The 22,761-nt window shown below is 35.9% G+C and overlaps 1 protein-coding gene across 11 annotated transcripts in view; it reads left to right on the top strand.

The window, feature by feature from the left end:
- KANSL1L (KAT8 regulatory NSL complex subunit 1 like) overlaps positions 1-22,761 on the top strand; it is a 125,851-nt gene that overhangs the window by 87,347 nt on the left and 15,743 nt on the right. For all 11 annotated transcript variants that reach the window (XM_087424884.1, XM_087424890.1, XM_087424891.1 and 8 more), the window contains 2 exons: positions 18,405-18,570; positions 21,525-21,632. In XM_087424884.1, coding sequence (XP_087281010.1) covers positions 18,405-18,570; positions 21,525-21,632 — 274 coding nt within the window. The remainder of the gene's footprint in view (positions 1-18,404; positions 18,571-21,524; positions 21,633-22,761) is intronic.

Genomic DNA, 22,761 nt, shown 5'->3' on the forward strand with positions numbered 1-22,761 from the left:
ATAAATATAGGCAGTCTCAGATAATCTCTTCTAGAATGAGGGCAGGGAGAAGAAAAATCTGAATTGAAGTGACAAATAATGACTCTGAAATAGAAAATAGGTTAATTCCATGGTGTAGCAGGTGTCTGAGTAAATGAAGAAGAGGAGAGGACTTAAGGCTGAATGTGTCTTTATTCTGCCAGGAGCCCACTCTCCCTCCTCACGCCGCACAGACTCCAGCTCCCCCTGTGGAGGGAGCAGCTGCTCCAGACGGGGGAAGGGTTGTGGTTGAGGGTTTCCTCACCCTGCTGCAACAATTCCGTACTCCAGGAACTTTTATGGGTTGACTCGGAGAGATAAATTTATAGCAGATATAGCATTATTTCTTTGAGAAAATATACTTTATGTAGTTGTAGATAAATCTGGAAGGTACCAGATTCTAAAGAGCCTAAAGATGGTTTCCTATGAGGAGGCAGCACATTTGAGTGGTTTCACACAGGGGTTCTGGAAGACATGTAGTGTAGTACAGATCACTCACTGTGAAAGGAGGGCTCCCTTCACGTGGCTCCGTTCAGCTGGAGGGTCAGCTGGAGGGTCTTCCAGTTGAGCTGGAAGAAGTTAGCGTCACCTGCTCAACCCGCAGGTAGTGCTGGCTGTTGGCTAGGAGGCTTGGCTCTCCTGGTGGCCTCTTACCCTGCAGTGGCTGGAATGGCTTCCTTACACGGCAGTTCAGGACGGTGCTCCAGGAGGGCAAGGGGCAAGCTGCAGGCCTCTCCAGGCCTCGGCCCTGGGTCTCAGTCACATCATCTTCACTGTGTTCTAAAGGTCACATGGCCAGCCCGCATGTCAGGGAGCAGAGAAATAGACCCCACCTCTAGAAACGAGTTGCAGCAAAGGGGCATACACACACACAGGGATGGGAGGACCTGGTGACCACTAAGCAGTCTTCCACTTGGAGTCTGCTTTGGTGGGGGGAGGGGTGATCCCAAATTAAGACATCAGCTGAATCAAACAATGAAGAAAATTAAAAGAATAGGGCTACATTATAGAGTTGTGTCGATATTAAATAAGATTAACACATGTGAAAGGTACTTAGCCCAATGCCTGGCATGCAAGTCTTCATCAAGTGTGAACAACGAAGATGATGATGATGATGATGATGATTCAGTGATTACTATGACACTGGGGATCAATGATGATTGTGGTGCAGGGCAGGGAAATGATCAAAGCATTATTTTTGAAAGATTGTGTTAGTACTTTTGAACAGGACAGATTGCTCTGGGAAGAGACTCGAGAAACAGAGATCAATTAAGAGGCTATTACAGTATTCCAGATACAGGGTTCTAAAGAGTGGAATGAAAGGACAGATATAAAAAACATTTCAAAGAAGAAATGACTAGTCTTCTTAAGGGAGTTGATGATGAAAGAAAAATTTTAAGGAGGAGAGGAAGAAGAGGCACAGCAAAGTATGGCCTGCTCCGTCCACTTTGTAAAATGCCCACGTCGAGTCTCAATAGTAACACAGATCAGAGATGAAGTAGCAGCAGAATATGAGCCAAACCACCTCTCAGTTGACCATCATCCGACTCACCTTTCTCTCAACTCCACTGGGAAGCGGGTGAGTGACACATAGCTTTCAGAACACACGTAAACAAGCCTTAAGTCATTTGCTTTCAACTTGTGGTCCTCGACTATATGTTTTTTCTTTATAGCCCATTCTTCTTTATGTGGTGTATTAATTCTTTCCTGCCGCTGAAGAAAGAATGGCAAATATTCCCCGTCTCTCCCGCCTACTGCGACTGACTGGTAGTGGCTATTGCTGCCTGACACTCTGAGACCAATGTGACATCTGGCTTGAGGAAAGGAATACTGTGATTAATTGTCAGCATTTGCCACAAGTGAGGGGAGACTGGAGCAAACATACTATATTATTTGCCATTCCTTTACTAAGGTGTCACAGTACCAACGTTAACACGTTAAAGGACCAGTTGACTTTCCATATTACTTAGAAGGTACTATATAGATAGATGAAGGAATGCAGTGCTTTATTGTCTGTAGGTCACTTGCCTATGCCATTCAGGAGTTGCTTAGCAAATGGGAAAAATATATCTTTAGTTTCTGAAAAATCTTAGGGGAACTGAGCCAGTGCTAGTGTGCATACTACTTAATAATATTTATCCAAAAACATCTTTGTTAAAATGTTAAATCTTGTGGTAGCTTTGTTCACTTTCATAAAAATTTTAGCAAAAGAACCTCAAAGTGCAAGTTACATGATTTTTTTAACCATTTAAAACATTTCTAAGGAATGAAACATTTTATTCATTATTTCATTAAAAGTGTTTTTTTGGCCCACAACACACATTCTTATTATTCCTAGACCACTTTATTAGTTATTCTCTTCTTTTCGCCTTTCCTCTAAAAGGGCTATGTAGATGAGGAACGTGGATATGTAACCAGTCCTCCTGCAGATTTGTTTTAAATTTAAAATATATTGTCCTTTTCATGACCACAATTGAGTCTTTACAAAGTCTTTACAAAATATTTAAATTATCTAATAAATAACAGATATCTAGAGTTTCAGTAACCATGTAAATTAGAATTCTGACTTTTTGTTTGGTTTTTTTTGAGGAAGATTGGCCCTGCGCTAACATCTGTTGCCAATCTTCCTCTTTTTCTTTCTTGTCCCCAAAGCCCCAGTACATAGTTGTGTATCATAGTTGTAGAGTTGTAGCTCTTCTATGTGGGACACCGCCTCAGCATGGCTGGATGAGCAGTGCACCAGTGCACACCCAGGATCCGAACCAGCGAACCCCAGGCTGCCAAACAGGAACACACAAACTTCACTGCTGTGCCACCGGGCCGGCCCCTAGAGTTCTGACTTTTAACAACAGAATGTCTTCAGAAGAAAAAGATACAAGTCTTTTAATAATATTCTCCTGTTTTAAGGAAAGACCTTAATTTGGATTTGAGGCATCTGCTGTGGGTCTGCTGCCGTGGTGCTGCTGTGACCTGCGAGTCACATCAGTGCCGTTGCTGATACACCTTAGAGCTGGTCTTTTCCAGCTTCATTGCTCAGTCAATATGCTGCTTATGGGGTTCTGTTTATACTCCCAGCCTATGCAGTATCAACTTTCCCTTCCTTTCTTAAAAATAGAACCCTAAATTATGCACAGAGTGGCAATGTGTTCTGCTAAAAATACACATCTTTCTAAAAATAACAATAGAGAAAAAAGGGGCAACTTTATGTCCTTAAATTTAAAAATTTGTATAAAATGGACAAAGTCCTTAAAAATATGTAGCATATCAAAGTAGAATCAAAAAGAAATAGGAACCCTGAATACTTTATAACCATTAAAGAAATTGAATCCATAATTAAAATTTTTCTCACAAGAAAGCTTGAGATTCACTTGACTTCACTGAACATCAAATGCTACTGAATAATTGAGGAAAACAGAATTCCAACCTTATGCAAACTCAAGAGAAATTGAGTTTAGCATACTCTATATAGACAACTAACAAGGACAGTTTAAAAAAGGAAAATTTTAGCCTGATCTCTGTTCTGAACAGAGATGCAGAAATTCTAAACAAATTGCTAACAACTAAACCCAGCAATATATTAAAAAAAATGACATCTTGACAAAGTTGGCTTCATACTAGGAATGCATGATTGTTTAACATTAGGAAAATAAATTAGTTTACTACTTAGGTAAAAGAAATTATTTGATTATCTAAATAGTACAGAAAACAAGATTTGATAATATTACCTGTCTCTTCATGATAAAAAGGCTAGAATAGAAAGTAACTTTCTTAATCTGATTTTGAAAAGGGTATCTATAAAGTTCTATATTAAGCATCACATTTAATGGTGAACATGGAAGGCTCTTCCTTTGAGATTGAGAATGACACAGGATGCCCACTATTGGCACTTGTATCCTGCCTTTTATTGCAAGGACCGTCCAGCACAGTTGAATAAACAATAAAAGAGATAAAATTTAGAATGGAAGAATCAAAGTCGTAATTTGTAGATTGTTTCAATAGAAAATCCAACAGAATAAACAGATGAATTATTCATAATTGGTTTATAAATTTAATTATTTTCCAGCAAAAAGTAAAATTAATTTGTGAAGGTACCATTTACAATAGTGTTGAAAATTATTAGGTACTTTGTACCATATCCAGCCAAAGATGTGCAAACCCATTAAGAAAAATTTATAAAAATTTACTGAGAGATATTAAAGAGCATCTAGATAAATGGTAAAATATATTCATAAATAGGAATACTACCACATTGCAAAGAAGTCAGTTCTTTCCACACTGACTCATAGCTTTAATACAATGCCTATCAAAATCTCAAAAGGTAGTTTGTTTTATGTATTTGTGTGGGGTTTTTTTTTGCCTCTTTGTTTTGAAACTTGACAAATACATTTAAAAATAAAAGTATAGTATTTGTGCAGGGCTAAACAAAAACAGTGAAACAGTAGAGAGCTCAGAGACAGACTCAATGTATATGGGCACTTGATTTAAGACAGGTGGTACTGGAGAGCAGTCAGGAAAGGGTAAACTTTTAAGTTAATGGTACTGGGAAAACTGGTTATCCGTATGGGAAAAAATGCAATTGGATCTCTGTCCCTTACTATATTCAATAATCATGCAAAAAAAATCATCCAGAGGTGGATTATAGAATTAAATATAAAAGGAAACATTAAAAGGCATTTTAGACAATGCTGTAGAATATATGATGATCTCAAAGTAGGAAAATATCCTAATAAACCATAAAATTGTGAAATTAACTACATTAAAATGAAGAATTTCTATTGAAAAGACAGAGTGAAACACAAGCAACCTTGTGGGAGAAGATAATTGCCACACATGTAACCACCATAGAACTCATAGTCAGAATATGAAGAACTATTAAAAGAAAAAAAGTCAACCAGTTAAAAATGAGCAGAAGACTCAAACGTGCCACTTCATAAAAGAGAGATTCTGCCCATCCAAAAGATATAAAAAAGTGGCCATCTCATTGAAATTTGAAAAAAATGCAGATTAAAACAACCACGAGATATCACCTTATACCCACTAGATTGGAAAATAATTTTAAGTAAAATAATATCAAGTATTGGTGTGCTTGTAGAGCGATGGGAACTCTCACACAGTTTATACGTAGTTTAAGAGTAATTGGTACAAGCGTTTTGGTAAACAATTTGTTATTTTCTAGTAAAGTTGAAGATAGACATACCTATAATTTAAGAGTATGCTTTTAAAAAGATATCCTATGGGGCTGGCCCGGTGGTGTAGTGGTTAAGTTCACCAGCTCTGCTTTGGCGGCCTGGGGTTCGTGGGTTCAGATCCTGGGCACAGACATATGCACCGCTTATCAAGCCATGCTGAGGCGGTGTCCCACATACAAAGTAGAGGAAGATGGGCGCGGATGTTAGCCCAGGGCCTATCTTCCTCAGCAAAAAGAGGAGGATTGGCAGCAGATGTGAGCTCAGGGCTGATCTTCCTCACACACAAAAAGGATATCCTAGAGCAACGTGTGATTTTGTGCATCAGCAGGACATGTATAGCAGAGTTAGAGGAGTGCTATTTGTAGTAGCTACAAACTGGAAACCATCCAGTAGTCCATCAATAATAGAACTGATGAATGATTTTTGAAGTGTTCGATAATGAAGTTCTGTATCACAGTGAATACAGAAACATGCAACAACAAGAATGAATTCCATTTATACTAAGTTCAAAAACAGGTAAAAATTAAATTAATACTATTTAGCGATGTATAAATACAAGGTAAAGTATAAAGAAAACAAAGTGAGTGGATTCTAAATCAGGACAGTGGTTACCTCTGGTGAAATGAAAGGGCTTACAGTAAGGGCTACAGAGGGCCCTCTGGAGTGTAAGCAGTGTTGTAGTTCTTGATTCAGGTAAAGATTACATGTGATTACTTTATAATTATTACATTATACACTTCAGTTTTAGATAATTTTCTGTTCTTGTTTTTGTTTAATCATTTTAAAAACTTAAAACTTGCCAGAGACTTTCAAAAAACTATCTTTATTTAAATAATTAATACATATGATTCAAAATGAAAAATTTGAAAAGGTATAAGTTGAAAAGTCTCCCTCCCTCCCTGTTCTGCTTCTGCCTACCTCCCCTGCAACACGGTAACCAGTGTTATTAATTTCTAGTGCATCTTGCCATCTGTTTTTATGCATATGTAAGTGAATATATGTGTATGTAATTTGCCCCCACATTTTAACATAAATAGCAGCATATTATATACACTGTTCTATACCTCACCTCTTTCCCCTAGTGAACAGTACATCTTAGAAATCTTTTCACGTCAGTTTTATACAGAGCTTCCTCATTTTTTTTTAGTTTTCCAGTGTACGGACATACTCGAACATATTTAGCCAGTCTCCTGTTGATGAACATTTGGGTTATTTACAGTTTTTGCTTTTACAAGCAATGGTGCAATGAATTATCTTGTATCATATCAATTCACATTTAAAACAATAATTTAGGGCTGTCCCAGTGGTGCAATTGTTGGGTTCATGCTCCACTTCGGCGGCACGGGGTTCACGGGTTCAGATCTCAGGCGGGGACCTACGTACTGCTCATCGGCCATGCTGTGGTGGCATCCCACATACAAAATAGAGGAAGATGGGCACAGATGTTAGCTCAGGGACCATCTTCCTCAAGCAAAAAGAGGAAGATTGGCAACAGATGTTAGCTCAGGGCCAATCTTCCTCACCAAAAAATTAAATAAATAACTTATTGGGGTGAAATTCACATTACATAAAATTAACCGTTTTAAAGTGAACAATTCAGGGCTGGCTCTGTGGCTTAGCGGTTAAGTGCGCGCGCTCTGATGCTGGCGGCCCGGGTTCGGATCCCGGGCGCGCCCCGAGGCACCACTTCTCCGTCCAGCGCGAGGCCGGGTCCCACGTACAGCAACTAGAAGGATGTGAACCTATGACATACAACTATCTGCTGGGGCTTTGGGGGGAAAAAAATGAATAAATAAAATCTTTAAAGTGAACAATTCATGGCATTTAGTACATTTACAATGTTGTACAACCACCACCCCATCTAGTTCTGAAAAGTTTTCATTGCTCCAAAGTAAAACTCCTTACCCATTAAGCAGTTTCTCCCCATTGCCCCATATCCGCAGCCCCTGGCAACCACCATCCTGTCTTCATGGATTTATCTATTCTAAGTATTTCTTATAAGTGGAGTCATACAATATGTGACCTTTTGTGTCTGACTTTTTTCATTTAGCATAATGTTTTTCAGGTTCATCCAGATTGTAGCACATAACAGTACTTCACTCTTTTATGGCTGAATAATATTCCATTGTGTGTATATACTACAGTTTATCAGTTCATTCATTGATGGACATTTGGGCTGTTTCCACCGGTTGGCTATTGTGGCTAGTGCTGTTATGAACATGTGTGTACATGTACTTGTTTGAAAATGTGTTTTCAATTTTGGGGGGATATACCTAGTAGTGGAATTGAGGGGCATATGGTAATTCTTTGTTTAACTTTTTGAGGAACCACCAAACTGTTTTCCACAGCAGCTGAACCATTTTACATTCCCACCAGCAGTGTATGAGGTTCTCAAATTTTCTACAATACTTGTTATTGCTCCACACTTGTATTTTCTGGGTTTTTTCTTATAGATGCCCTAGTGGGTGTGAAGTGGTACCTCACTGTGGTTTTGATTTGTATTTCCCTAATGACTGATGATGCTGAGCATATCTTCATGTGCTTGTTGGCCATTTGTATATCTTCTTTGGAGAAATGTCTATTCAAGTCCTTTGTCCATTTTTTAAATGAGTTGCTTATCTTTTTGTTGTTGACATGTAAGAGTTCTTTATACATTTAGATACTAGACCCTAACAGATATATGATTTCTAAGTATTTTCTCCCATTATGTAGATTCTCTTTTTATTTTCTTGATAATGTCTCTTGATGCACAAAAGTTTTTAATTTTGATAAAGTCCAATTTATCTATTGTTTCTTTTTTTGTGTGCTTTTGGTGTCTTATCTAAGACTCCATTGCCTAATCCAAGGTACTATGGAGTTGAACCAGTTTACATTCCCACCAGCAGTGTATGAATGCCTATTTTCCCATATCTTTATAACATGGTACAATTTTAAACTTTTAGACTTTTTTTAATTATTATTTTTGAAAATATAATAGGTAGAAAACATGGTGTCATGGTATAGTTTCAATTTACATTTATCTTAATATGAGCTAGACTGATCATCTTTACATATGTTTAAGAGCCATTTTCATTTTCTTTCTGTGAACTGACTAATTATATCTTTTGCCCATTTTTCTGTTGAGTATTTATTGCCTTTTGTATTGATTTGTAGGAGCTCTTCATATATATTAGGAAAATTATATTTTTATTACATATTTTTCTCCTACATACTTATATTAGGGAAATTTGCCCTTTGTCATGATTTGCTAAAATTTTTTTCCTAGTGTGTCTTTAGTCTTTTTACTTTGCTTAATGTTTTCTTTTTCTGTGCAGAAGTTTTTTATTTTTATGTAAGTAAATTTATCAATCTTTTTATTATGGCTTCTGGATTTTGAGTCAAGAGTTCTAAAAGTTGTTCCTTATTCTGAGTCATAAAATAATTCTCCTGTATTTTCTTCTTCTTTATTTGTTTCTACTAGAGATTCTTTTATTGCCCAGTATTACTTGTTCAGAGGAAATTTGGAAAAACTAACACAGTCTGTAATCAAAATAATATTTCACCCCATAACCAAAGAAATTTAACAATTTTCTTCCCTTCAGACTTTTAAGTAAATTTGAAGTTACCTAATACAAGCATCATATTCATTGCATTTAGATGGCTACAGTTCTCAGAATGCTCCCATGCTTCTCTTCATCTAGGGCTAGCACAAGGTTAGTTAGAGTCTCCCACACATGACTGAGACTTGGGGATGCAGAAATCCCCTAGGTGAAGCCTTCCAGTTGGCAAGTGCTATCCATGTATGCACAGCTTCTAGTGTTTGCATTTAGGAAGGAGTCCTCTTGGGGAAACAGTCTTTTATGTACAATTGTAGAGGCATATACAGCCATTTAGAATAATCTACTTAATATGTCCTTCCTGCTGTCCTTTCTTCTTCTGTACTACAAGCATATAAAGCTGTCGTTTTCCTTTTGAGTTCTGCCTTAACATCCTGCACATTTTGATATGTTATGACCCTGGATTATTTAGAATTCTGTTTAATTTCCAAATATTTGGGGATTTTCCAAATATCTCTCTGTTATTGCTTTCTACCTTAATTCCATTGTGATTACAAAACATACTGTGTATAAATTTCAGTCCTTTTAAACATACTAAGATTTGTTTTATGGCTCAGCATATAGTCTATCTAGGTGAATATTACATGCACACTTGAAAAGAGTATATATTCTCCTGTTTTTTGATGGAGTTTTCTATAAATGTTAATTAGGTTCATTTAGTTGAAAATACTGGTCAAGACTTTTATATGCTTACTGATTTTCTTCCTACTCCAACTCTAAGTGTGGATTTGTCTATTTGTCTATTTACTTATTTCAGTTTTTGCTTTATATATTTTGAAATTCAGTTAGTACCTGCACAGATGTTTAGTTTTGTTTTTATGTCTTTATGATTTGACCCTTTGTCATTGTGACATGTTTGTCCCTAGCCCTGAGATTTACTTTCACTGATATCAGTACAGCCACTCCAGCAGTTTAGTGATTAGTGCTTGGGTGGTGTGTCTGCTTCCATACTTTCACTTGTAACTTATCTATGACTTCATATTTAGTGTGGGTTTTCTTGTAGACAGTATATAGTTAGGTCTTTCTTTTTTACCCAATCTGAAAGTTTCTGCCTTTTATTTAGACCATTTACATTTAATATAATTATGATATACTTAGGTTTAAAACTACCATTTTGCTCTTTTTTATTTCTCCCATGTGTTGTTTGTTCTTTTTTCCTTCTTTTTTTTCCCCTTAGAAATTAATTGTTCTTAGACTGGCCTTTGTTGTTTCACTTTATTTATGGGTAGATTATTATTTGGTAAAAGATTGAAAAGCACCCTCTGGATTTCTAGAGCCTTTTTCTGCATAGCTTCATCTTTTCTGGCACTTTCTTCTACAAATTGCAGCCACCTTGTTCTCCCCAAACTTTAATATCTGTCTCTTCAAGTCAGCTAGACTGTCATGCTCTACTTGGACCCCAGTCCTTGTGCCAGAGTTTGGGGAACATATCTCCATGCAAAAACCTCATTTGTTTTTCTTCTCTCAGGGGTAACAGTCATGTGCTGCCTGTTGTCCAAGTTCTGAAAATAGTTGTTTGATATAAATTTCATAGCTGTACTTCTTCATGGACAGAAATGGAAATGCCTTTTCTACTTGCAAAACTGAATTTTTAGTAGCACATCCCATTTAGCTATTGCTTAATCTCTTTCCTCCACAGCAAGTTTGAAAGTGTCTGTATTTATTTCTGTCACATTAGGTTTCCTGAGAAGCACCCCAATGTCTCTAATTTCTTATTTTATTTTACTCTTAACCCTAATATAGTATGGTGTCCAACAAAAGCATTTTATTGAAACAGTGTTTCTAAAGGTCAGAGTGACCTTTCAATTGCCAGATCCAATGCAGGACTTTTGATTCCAGTAATATGGTGGAATAATTAACTTAGGAAAGCCTCCAGGTACAACATATTAGAATGTAAAATATAAAAAATATTTTTTACAGTGCATGGCTAATCTGGCTAGAAAAATGGAAATCCTCAGAATTCAAAAGGAAGAAAGGAGAGGAGAGGGAGAGAGAGAGAGAACTTTTTGTTTAATAGTCTCGAGAGTGACTGGAGGCAAAGCCTAGAATCTGGGAGACATGAGGATTCGTATTAGAGATCCTGCACAAAGCCAAGGGTCCTCAGAGTCTACTCCAGTTGTGAATGGTGAACGGGAACTCAGACCTCTGCACAGAGATGCAAAGAATGTGCTTTTCTCTGCCTTGTGCTCTGGCTAAAAATGGAAAATCGAGTCTCTGCACACAATTTGTAAGAAGTCAGGCCTTTTACATCTTTAAATTCTGAAATCATGCTACCCAATTGTTTTATTTTAAAAGGCAAGAATTAGGTTTTAAAATGGATTAGCTAGTTTTCCAAATGGTTGGCAGAAACAAATATATATCCTTTCAAGGGGAATGAACTCGCAATAGAAACTTTCAAGGAATTCCATGAATGAAGTTCCAACACATGTCAATTCCCAATAAGAAAAAAATTTTTAAGAAAACATACAACTAGGCAACATGGGGAGAGTCAGCAGAAACAAACCAAAAAAGTTTTTAAAAACCACACACACACATATTCCTACAAAAATAACTTCAGGTATTGCATTATCATTTACAGAATGTAAAATTAAGTTTAATATGTTTAAGGAAAATAAGTCAGAAAATTAGTAATGTGATTAAGAAGTGGGTACATACAACTGAAGAGACAATTGTGAGTTGGAAGACAACTCTGAATAAAATTATACAAAATGAAATACTCAGAGAAAAATGAATTAGAAAATATGAAAAAAGGTTAATGAATAGAGAGGTTAGAGGAGAAGGTCTAACATTTGTCTTCAGAGAGGGAAACGCCTAGGAGAGCTAGCTTCTGCAACCACTTTCACCCTGAGTGTTGGCAGGAACTTTCAAATTTGGTGCAAATGCTAGTAGATGATAGCTCTGGGGGTGCTGTTGGTGGTGTTTTGGGAGGCTGAAGCACATGGCTAGTTTTCACTTCAGAACATTTTTTTTTTTATTGCTGTCTTAATAGTTTATAACATTGTGAAATTTTGGTTGTACATTGTTGTTTGCCAATCACCGTATACATGTCTCCTTTCACCCGTTGTGACCACCCCCCACCTCCACTGCTCCTGGTAACCACAATACAGTTCTCTCTGTCCGTGTGTTGGTTTATATTCCACATATGAGTGAAGTCATACAGTGTTTGTCTCTGTCTGGCTTATTTCACTTAACATAATACCCTCCAGGTCCATCCATGTTGTTGCAAATGGGACCATTTTGTCTTTTTTTATGGCTGAGTAGTATTCCATTGTATATATATACCACATCTTCTTTATCCAATCATCAGTCTAGGGACACTTCAGTTGTTTCCACATCTTGGCTATAATGAATAATGCTGCAATGAACATAGGGGTGCATAAGCCTCTTTGGATTGTTGATTTCAGGTTTGTTGGATATATTCCCAGTAGTGGAATAGCTGGATCATAGGATATTTCTATTTTTAATTTTTTGAGGTATCTCCATACTGTTTTCCATAGAGGCTGCACCAGTTTGCATTCCCACCAGCAGTGGATTAGGGTTCCCTTTTCTCCACAATCTCTCCAATATTTGTTATTTTTTGTCTTGGTGATTGTAGCTATTCTAACGGTTGTGAGGTGATATCTTAGTGTTGTTTTGATTTGCATTTCCCTGATGATTAGTGATGCTGAACATCTTTTCATGTGCCTTTTGGCCATCTGTATATCTTCTTTGGAGGAGTGTCTGTTCATTTCCTTTGCCCATTTTTTGATCAGGTTGTTTGTTTGTTGTTCAGTTGTGTGAGTTCTTTATATATTATGGAGATTAACTCCTTGTCAGATATATGTTTTGCAAATATTTTCTCCCAGCTGGTAGGTTGTCTATTCATTTTGATTCTGGTTTCATTTGTCTTGTAGAAGCTGTTTAATCTGATGAAGTCCCACTTGCTTATTTTTTCTTTAGTTTCCCTAGTCTGAGTAGACATAGCATCCAAAAAGATTCCTTTATGACCAATGTCAAATAGTGTATTGCCTATATTTTCTTCTAAGAGTTTTATATTTTCAGGTCTCACCTTCAGGTCTTTGATCCATTTTGAGTTAATTTTTGTGAATGGCGATAGCAGATGGTCCACTTTCATTCTTTTGCATGTGGCTGTCCAGTTTTCCCAGCACCATTTATTGAAGAGACTTTCCTTTCTGCATTGTATGTTCTTAGCTCCTTTGTCAAAGATTAACTGCCATATATGTGTGGTTTTATTTCTGGGCTTTCAATTCTGTTCCATTGATCTGTGTGTCTGTTTTTGTACCAGTACCATGCTATTTTGATTACTATTGCTTTGTAGTATGTTTTGAAGTCAGGGATTGTGATGCCTCCAGCTTTGTTCTTTATTATCAAGATTGCTTTAGCTATTCAGGGTCTTTTGTGGCCCCATAGGAATTTTAGTATTCTTTGTTCTATTTCTGTGAAGAATGTCATTGGGATTCTGATTGGGATTGCGTTGAATCTGTAGATTGCTTTAGGTAATATAGACATTTTGACTATGTTTATTCTTCCAATTCATGTGCATGGAATGTCTTTCCATTTCTTTATGTCATCATCGATTTCTTTCAATAGCGTCTTGTAGTTTTCATTGTATAGGTCTTTCACCTCCTTGGTAAGATTTATTCCTAGATATTTTATTCTTTTTGTTGCAATTGTAAGTGATATTATCTTTTTGAGCTCTCTTTCTGTTAGTTCATTATTAGCATACAGAAATGCAACTGATTTTTGTAGGTTGATTTTGTACCCTGTGACTTTGCTGTAGTTGTTGATTATTTCTAATAGTTTTCCAATGGATTCTTTAGGGTTTTCTATATATAAAATCATGTCTTTTGCAAATAGTGAGAGTTTCACTTCTTCGTTGCCTATTTGGATCCTTTTATTCCTTTTTCTTGCCTAATTGCTCTGGCCAAAACCTCTAGTACTATTTTGAATAAGAGTGGTGAGAGTGGGCACCCTTGTCTTTTTCCTGACTTCAGAACATTTTTGACCAATGTTCTCCTCAGAACATTTGCTAAATACTGGGGCTGCACAGAGCAGGAGGCTTAAAACATAAATGACAAAAGCCCCCTAAAAGTGGGGTGGCATTGTTCAGTATACTTTTAAGATTGTTTATCTTAACTACAAATTAGGTGGAGCAGAAGATATAATTAATGAACTAAAAGACTTACTAATATAAAATACTCAGACAGAAGCACAGAGATAAAATAATGAAAAAATACAGAAAGCAGAATTAGAGAAATGTGTGACTCAGTGAAAAAAAGTCTAAGCATATATGTCATTAGAGTCTAGAAGAAAGGAGAGGGAAGAGGGCTGAAGTAACATTTGAACAAATAATAATAGAGAGTATTCCCCAGACTAAAAAAGGACTTCAACCCATGGACTCAAGAAGTTCTGTGTACCTCAAAAAGAAGAAATACATAGAAGTAACATCAGGGCATATTATGGCAAGCCTGCTAAAAAAGTGAAGACATAAAGAAAATATTAAAAACAGCCAAGGTAAAAAAGACACGTTACCTTCAAATGAGGGCAACAATCAGACCTAACTACTCGACAGAAACAATGGAAGCCAAATGAAGATGCAAGTGTCCTTAAAATGCTGCAAGAAAAACAGAAGCCAACCTAGAATTCTATATCCACAAAAATATCCTTCAAAAATGATGATATACAAAGGTTTCAGATAAATAAAAACTGAAACAATTTGTTGACAGCAAATCTACACTATAATAATAGCAAAAGGAGAAGGAACATTTCCATCCCAGATGGAAACAGAGAATTGTAGGAAGGAGCTAAGAACAAGGGAAAGGATAAATGTACTGGTAATATAAATGTTGACAGCAAAAACACTAATAGCGATGTATTGCAGGGTTTTAAATATGCCTAGAATTAAAATGCATGACAACAATAACACAGAGAGAGAGAGTAAAAGAAGTTAAAGTGTTCTAATGTCCCATTGTATTCAGGGAAGTGGTAAAAGGAATAATTTGTATTATACTGAAAAGACAATAAGTTAAGGATGCACATTGTAATCTCTAGGGAAACCACTAAAAGAAAAGTAAAAGAATGTATAAATATATGTTAATAGAAGGGAAAAATATAACAAAATATTTGATTAATCCTAAAGAAAACAAGATAGGAATCAATGAAACTAATATAAACATAAAAATATAATAACTTTCTATACACAATATAAAAAATAAACAAATTTAATTGTTGGTTCTTTGAATAGATTAATAAAATTGGTCAACCTCTAGCAAGATTCCTCAAGAAGAATCCAAGGTTGGTTTTACATTTAAAAATCTGTTAAGGTAATTCACATTAATAGATTAAAGAAGAAAAGCCATGTAATCATTTCAATAGATTCACAAAAAGTGTATGATTAAATTCAACATTAATATATTTAAGAATGGCAAACTAGGAATACATTCTGATAAAGAATATACCAAAAAAAAAAATCCTACGATCTTTCTTAATTCACATCATTCTTAATTCTGAGAAATTAAAAGCATTTCCTTTTTAATCAGAAAGAAAACAGTATCTCATTTTGATCATTTCTATTCATTATTGAACTGGTGAGCCCATCTAGTATGGTTGAAACACCCTAAATAATAATAAATAAAGGCTTTAGGATTGAATGAAAGAAACTAAACTGTCATTATTTGTAGATACTATGTTTGGATAATAGAAAACTAAAAGAAACTACAAATATATTATTACAATAAGAAAGTTTAGCAAAGTTGTGGGATATGTTCAGTATACAAAAGTCAACTATATTTTTAAATTCCTTTTACAATTGAAACAATAAATATTAAAGTACCTAGGAATATACCTAACAAAATATGTGAAGACTTGTAGAGGAAAAAATTCTAAAGTTTTGTTGAAAGAAATTAAAGATGACCTAAAATACACTATATTCATGGACTGGATGATCTTTAATTGTGATAACTATCAAAAATCTCCCAATTGATTTACAGATTCAATATATTTTTAAACAAAAGGTCTAAGGGTTTTTGGTGGAAATGAAGACGTTATTAAACCTTGATTTTTCTCATGTTATTCTGTCTCATGTCAATTTAATTTGTAGGCCAGCCAGAAGGACCTAGAGGGTAGAGGATTTGTCTTCCTCCCCTACACAGGAAGCCTGAGAAATGTACCCAGCTGAAAACCAGGAGTGCTAGCACAGGGAGAAGGGAGCGCAGACACGGGGAGGGAAAGGCGGTCTCTGCCACTGGCTCCTGCGGGTGGGGTAGGAGAAGGCGTCAGAGGGATTGCATTGTTCTGTTTCGTAAAGTAGGGTGGCGAGTTTAGATGTTTCTTAAAAATTATTTTATACCTTCCCCATAAATTATATATTCTTTTGTATATATTAAATGTTTCATTATTCAAGTGCAGTACATCAGTGGAGACTTTTCAGGCTTGATTTTGCTGGGATCTTATGCACCATGTTGTATCGTTGCGCACACCCTCTAGACATGTGCATTTTTATTGGCAAGAATCTCCTGGTTTTTCTCTTATTTCTGCATCCATTCCTTTTCAGCCTCCTGAGCTTCACTTTCTCTACAGGGAAAAAGGGCCTTTTCCTAGATGCCCCTCACTTGTCTCCATAATTATTTAGGATAGTTTCACATTGGCTAATGGGTTTCCTGGATACAGAAAAATTGCAGGAGAAAACTAATTATACGCTAAATATTCATATTTGTCACCTTTTATTCATAATGCTCTAGCCAGATATGGAGAAGAGGAGGTTAGCACATATTTTCTTTGTAATTGCAAATAAATGTTCTTTGTACCTTTCTGAATTACGTCATAAAAGAACAGATAATGCTAAAGTGAGTCAGAAGGACCAGTGCATCTGGTAAAGGTAGGAAACAGCAACTGTTCCCATAAATATATACACAGAACATCGGTAGAAAAAATCTTGGAAATGACGCACCTTCTTGTAATCATGTATTTACAGGTTATACCTTTTTATAAAAACTCATCAGTTTACTTGACCGTCCAGAATGACCGCATTCCCTGGCCATCCTTGCAGCTAGCTATGACTGTCCAACCTACGTCTCGGCCAGTGGAATGTAAACAGAAGTCACTACGTGATAAATTTGAGCATATATTAACAGGGACTGGTTCTTTTTTCCCAAAGGAAGAAACATTCTCAGGCCTACATACATTTGAAATGTTTTATTCACATGATTTTTTTTTGAAAGCAAATAAGGTAAAACTTGGTCAGCATTCAAGTTTCAACTATCTGTCAGGGACTGTGTCTGGCTCTGGGATACAGGATTGTACAGACTACAGTCCACCCTTCAAGGAGCCAACGGTCCAAAGGAACTCTGGTTGAATGCTGTGGTGGAGACAGATACACCCACAGTGCCCTGCAAACACAGAGAAAATGCTGAGGTTAGCCAGGAAACCCAGACTCAAGAAAGTTGACAAGCCTCGTAAATTTATAAAATAAAAATGTTTAAATATAGCATCTAAAGATCTCAGTTATTATAAGCATTTTAAATATCAATTACATTAAAAGACTAAAATCAGGGCCCAGCCCTGTGGCCGAGTGGTTAAAGTTTGTGGGTTTGGATCCCAGGCACGGACCTACACCATTCATCAAGCCATCCTGTGGCAGTGACCCACGTACAAAATAGAGGGAGATTGGCATGGATGTTAGCTCAGGGCGAATCTTGCTCAAGCAAGACAAAAGAGGAGGATTGGCAACAGATATTAGCTTAGGGCAAATCCTCCTCAGCAAAGAAAAAGAAAGTCCAAACTAAAATCAGCCCTAATGTTATCGTAGGAGGTAGAGATGAGAGGGAAGGAGTACAAGTGAACTCTATTAACTTTTGAAATATTTTCTCTCTTTTATAGATTTTTTTCCTATACTAATTTTATAACCAGAAAAAAAAATTTTTTTAATCCAGCATTTAAACAGAATATGAATTTTTTAGTGTAGCAACATTACTGTTTTGATTTAGCAAATGGGCTTCTTGACATTACTGGACTCAAATCATAACTTTATCTTAAGAAACTCAGTCATGTGACATATTGTGTGTTTCATACATATCTTTTTTTATGTTTGGTTTTAAATTACATGTAACACGATCACAGTACTTCACTGTTAATGCGGTGTAGACACTGTCTGGCACTAGAATTTAAGGGGGAGACTCCAGTTCCGTTCATTTGTTCTAACAGCTTCCAAGAAGGAAAACCTTAGACACAACTCTCAATCTCAACATAGCACCTGCTCATCATCACTTGCGGTTCTGTCTAGTGTGTAACCATTTTCTTTGGACCCAAAGTTCCTCAAACTCATTTCTATTTATGGTGATTTCGCAAGATGGCAGGAAGACCCGTTTTCATAGACATTGTTCTTCACTTTGAAAACTGGAAAGGGAGCAGTCAAATCTCATCACATTCACGGCCTTCAATAGCTGCTCACTTCCTCGATGTCGTCTGGAAGCTCTTTCTCCAAGGCAACTTATTAAGCCAGGACTTCTTTCTGGTGTCATTCAGAGACTGGACTATAACTGTCACTCTCTGATTCAGTTTTCAAGTGAAAATGAAGTCTTTAAATTATTTTTTTTCCTTGCAGACTCTGCCTTCACAAGAAACGACGTTTTTAAACACGACACAAATGCCTTGCCTGCAGTCAGCGTCCACTTGGAGTAGCTGTGGGCACAATTCAAAGTCTCCCGTGTTAGCAGAACACGCATCAGAGCTAGATGCTTCCCTCCATTCTGTGCTGTCGCTGCCGTCAGGTAAGCTTCCTTACAAAAACTTTCAAAGTAACTCTGAATATTTTCGATAGTGAAATCTAATCCTGTAAATACAGGGAATCTAATAAAATTCTATCAATTATTTTGTCACTGGATATTAGACCTAAAGAGTTTCCATAGAAGAGTTAATCTAGTCACATGCTGAGTTAGCATTCCATCTTTGCAAGTTGATTCTTTCATTCCTTGGAAACCGTTTTGGTTTACCTTGGGAAATAACTAGGTTTTGATCTTGTTTTGAGTGTTAAACTTTTAGCATTTTATTGATAACATGGCTGTGCTTGTTGAGCTATTTCTCAGTCAGTGTTCCTTTTCTGATGTGCTGTTTTGGCGTGGGGCTTTCCCTGACATATAATACTCCTCCATTTATCATCAGCATTGAATTTCCCCAAGAGAAAAAAAATTGTCCATCTTACATATACCGTCATGCGGCCCTTAACAGTGGGGACATGTTCTGGGAAATGCGTGGTTGGGTGGTTTTGTTGTCATGTGAACATCACACGGTGCACTTACACAAGCCTAGATGGTACAGTCTACTCCACACCTAGGCTGTATGGTACTAACCTTATGGGACCACCATCATATATGTGGTCCATCATTGACCAGAACGTCATTATGCGGCTCACGACTGTAGTCAACTTCTGAACCCCAAGAATATCGTAATCTACAACTGAGTCAGTGACGCGTATACATCCCCACATCCCTAAGGTGGTGTTGTTTCCAGTTCTTGGTTTCTGTTGGAGCTTTCCAGTCTTGTCTATATCTGAACTGAAGTACATATTTAGGGTAAAAAAGGAAACATTTTTCACACTGATTATCTCTGGTTCTTCTTCTTACGGGAGGATATCTCAAATGGGCTTTGTTTCCTTTTCAGCTCTTGGTTCTAATCATCTAGGGACTGCTCCCCGTTGTAAAGCACTATTTTTACGCCTGTTCCTTGCCCTGAGTCTTAGTTTGGTTTTACGAGTATTAGAGTGGTTTCTTAGCTGTATCATACTTTGAAGTAAGTTTCTGGCAGGAACTATTTTATTCCATCTTTGAGGAAACCTTAATAATGGAAGCAATAATAAATATAACAATAATCATACAGCTAACATTTGGTCTTAGCACACACTGTGCCCTATAAGCACATTACATTTTCTTGTTTAATTCTTGCAACAACCCCATGAGAATGGATACTGTTGTCCTCTTTATTTTATATGCTAGAAAACTGAAGCTCAGAGATGTTAAATTACTCATCCAAGACTATACAGTTAATAAATGACAGCAGCAGGATTTGCCCTGAGGTAGTTATTCTCCAAAGCCACATTCCTGTTACTCTTGACTGCCTGTTTTCTTATTAGTAAATTTGTTTCTCTGATGACATAACCCTGAGAGCTGATATAAATATCCTTCATCCTAATCCTCTTATGTCCCCTCTAATACGTTAAGATTAGCTTCTTCACTTGCTAATTAGGGTTATCTGTTTCTTCTTGTGTTCATTTAATAAAAATCTGAACACCTACCGTATACTAGGTACTAAGTAGGTGCTAAGAGTATAAATACAAATAAATCCCTCAAGGTACTTGCATTCTAGTTTAAAACAACTGAACTGTAATCTAGTACATGTAATAAAATATTATGAAACCTTTTTGTAACAGCCCACAGGTCACGGTGTGGGTACTAAGGAAGGTGTCCAGGTGGGACAAGGACTTCCCTACTTAACGTTACATTTTCCCACAACTCACGAAGAACAGTGGTAGAACAGGTGATATTCTCTTTGTAAAATTAAGTGATATTTCTTTGGAGAGACTTGTTTTGGTAATTGGAAAATATCAGAATCCCAAAATGTTTAAGCAGCATAATTAATCTGTATTCTCATTTCCATTTTGTCATACAGTTTCATATGACCATAGTATAATGCTGGGGTTGAAATCCATCCTACCTGTCCCTGGCTCAGACTCCATGGAGATACTCATGACCCCATTTTTTCTTTGCATATTTTTCCACACTTGAGTATGGATCTACCATTAAAATACATCATTTGAAGGAGAGATACTTCTTTGTTTAAAATCGAGACCTTCTTGGGTCTCTCCTGATTTATGTGTTCATAATTAGTTTTCTTATAAATAAATAGCTTCTTTCAATAGCAAAACTTTCAGTATATCAACTGCTTTATAAAATATTTCTTTATGTTTCTTAGGAAAAAGTTTAGGTGTCTATTAATAAATGCTTTTTAAGTTGATTTTGTTTTTACATTGAAGGAGAAAACTCTTTAATTAATAAATGTGAAGCACATCTACCTTATTACTGGGCTCCTCTTTTGGTTGTGAGAGTATAGAATATAAGCATAGTAAACTGAACATCTCTCTAAGTCTCTAGTTAAAGGAAAAGAGTGTGTGTCACTAGGTTTTAATCTTTGTAAAAGTAGATTCATTCTCTGATTCCTACTACTAGACACTAAGGGAATGTGAAACTTGATATTTTCATAAAAGGTTACATCAGAATTATAGTGGTTTTCCCTCAAGTAATTAAAACCAGGTTATTTTATCTTTTGGACCCTCATTATTTTAAATGCAGGTTGTGGGAGTGGGGGAATGGACTAAGCCAGCCAGGTTTTGGCTGGGTGTTTATAGTAAAGACCTTTGGAGTATATTTGTTTCATCTGTGAATATTATTTATTAATGTTTATAATTTTGTTCATCTTATGTACTATTTTAGTTTGTGAAGTTGTTCATCGTTAGTGTTTTTGTTTATTTACTACATATAACCAGTCATTTCCAAAATACTGCTACCAATACACTTGTAAAGACTATTTTGCCACTTCTGATAGTTGTGACTTTTCAAGCTTTTGCTTATTTTTCTAAGTTTATGTGCTATTTATGGAAAGAAAGCAGTCTTAATATTAGAGTCTGTAGAGAGTGGTGTTCACTGAAAGTACTTTTACTTCATTTTTCCAGATGTGCCTCTGCATTTTCACTTTGAGACATTGTTAAAAAAGACTGAAATAAAAGGAGATCTTGCTGAAAATAAATTTGTAGGAGACTGTATCATATCTCCATCACCTGGTATGTCATTTACAAATCTTGTATTTATATACCCTTTACGTCTTTCATATACTTATTACTTTTGCTTTCTAAGGAAATAAAATTTAACAAAGGAATAAATGTAAATCCTTAATTTTCAATATTCACTTTTCACAAATCACTCACACACACACACACACACACACACACACACACACACACAAATAGAAAATACACAGGAGTAATCCTAACAAGAAATGTGTGATACTTATTGAATGAAATTATGAAATATTATTGATAAATAAAAAAGGAAATTTAAATAAATGTGGAGTAACAGCATTCTTGGATGGTAAGATTAATAAAGATATCAATTTTTCCTATTGGTTTATATATCTAATGCAATGTAACTTGAAGTTCTAATAGAATTTGGTTAACTTAACAAAACAATTCTAAAGCCCACTGGGAAGAATAAACAGGAAAATATAAAAGGAATTGCAGGAAAATGTACTGAGAGACTCTAGCCTGAGCACATAGGGAAACATGACAAAATCTGTAAGTTAGCAGAGATTCTGTTTTGCTTACATTTAGGAAAATGTACCCATGAAGCAGACATAGCTTACTCTTTATTATATCAGGGAAGAATTATATATCAATAAGAAAGTGGAGAGCTATTCAATAAACAGTACTGTTAGTATTTGAGGGAAAGTTTGACATTCATTTTGTATCATGTATCAGAATAAATTCTAGTTGGTTCCAAGAATATTAAATAAAACACTAAAATTACAAAATAAAACTTGAAGAATTATAATGAAACGTGTTATGAGTACTCTGAATGGGGGTGGAGACATTATCTATGCTTGGAAGCAATCAGAAGAAGAAAGAAAAACATCAACGTATTTTGACTATCTGCAAAGCTAAAATCTTCTCAACATCAAAAAGTCATACAAACTAAGAAATACTTCTAGATGAAATAATCATCTATCTCAAAAAGTCAGGAATCACCTGAGTGCCTGTTAGAATTGGAGTTCTGAAAGGAAGCAGATTTTAAAATTTATGAAATCAATAGTTTTTATAAATGCCAGTAATAACCAGTTAGAATATGCAAGAGAATAAATTATCCTAGACATACTAACAAAGAAAATATAAAATATCTAGGATTAAACTTAACAAG

Source organism: Ceratotherium simum, chromosome 37, assembly GCF_057802395.1.
Source record: "Ceratotherium simum simum isolate JZ-2026a chromosome 37, ASM5780239v1, whole genome shotgun sequence".
NCBI classification, from domain to species: domain Eukaryota; kingdom Metazoa; phylum Chordata; class Mammalia; order Perissodactyla; family Rhinocerotidae; genus Ceratotherium; species Ceratotherium simum.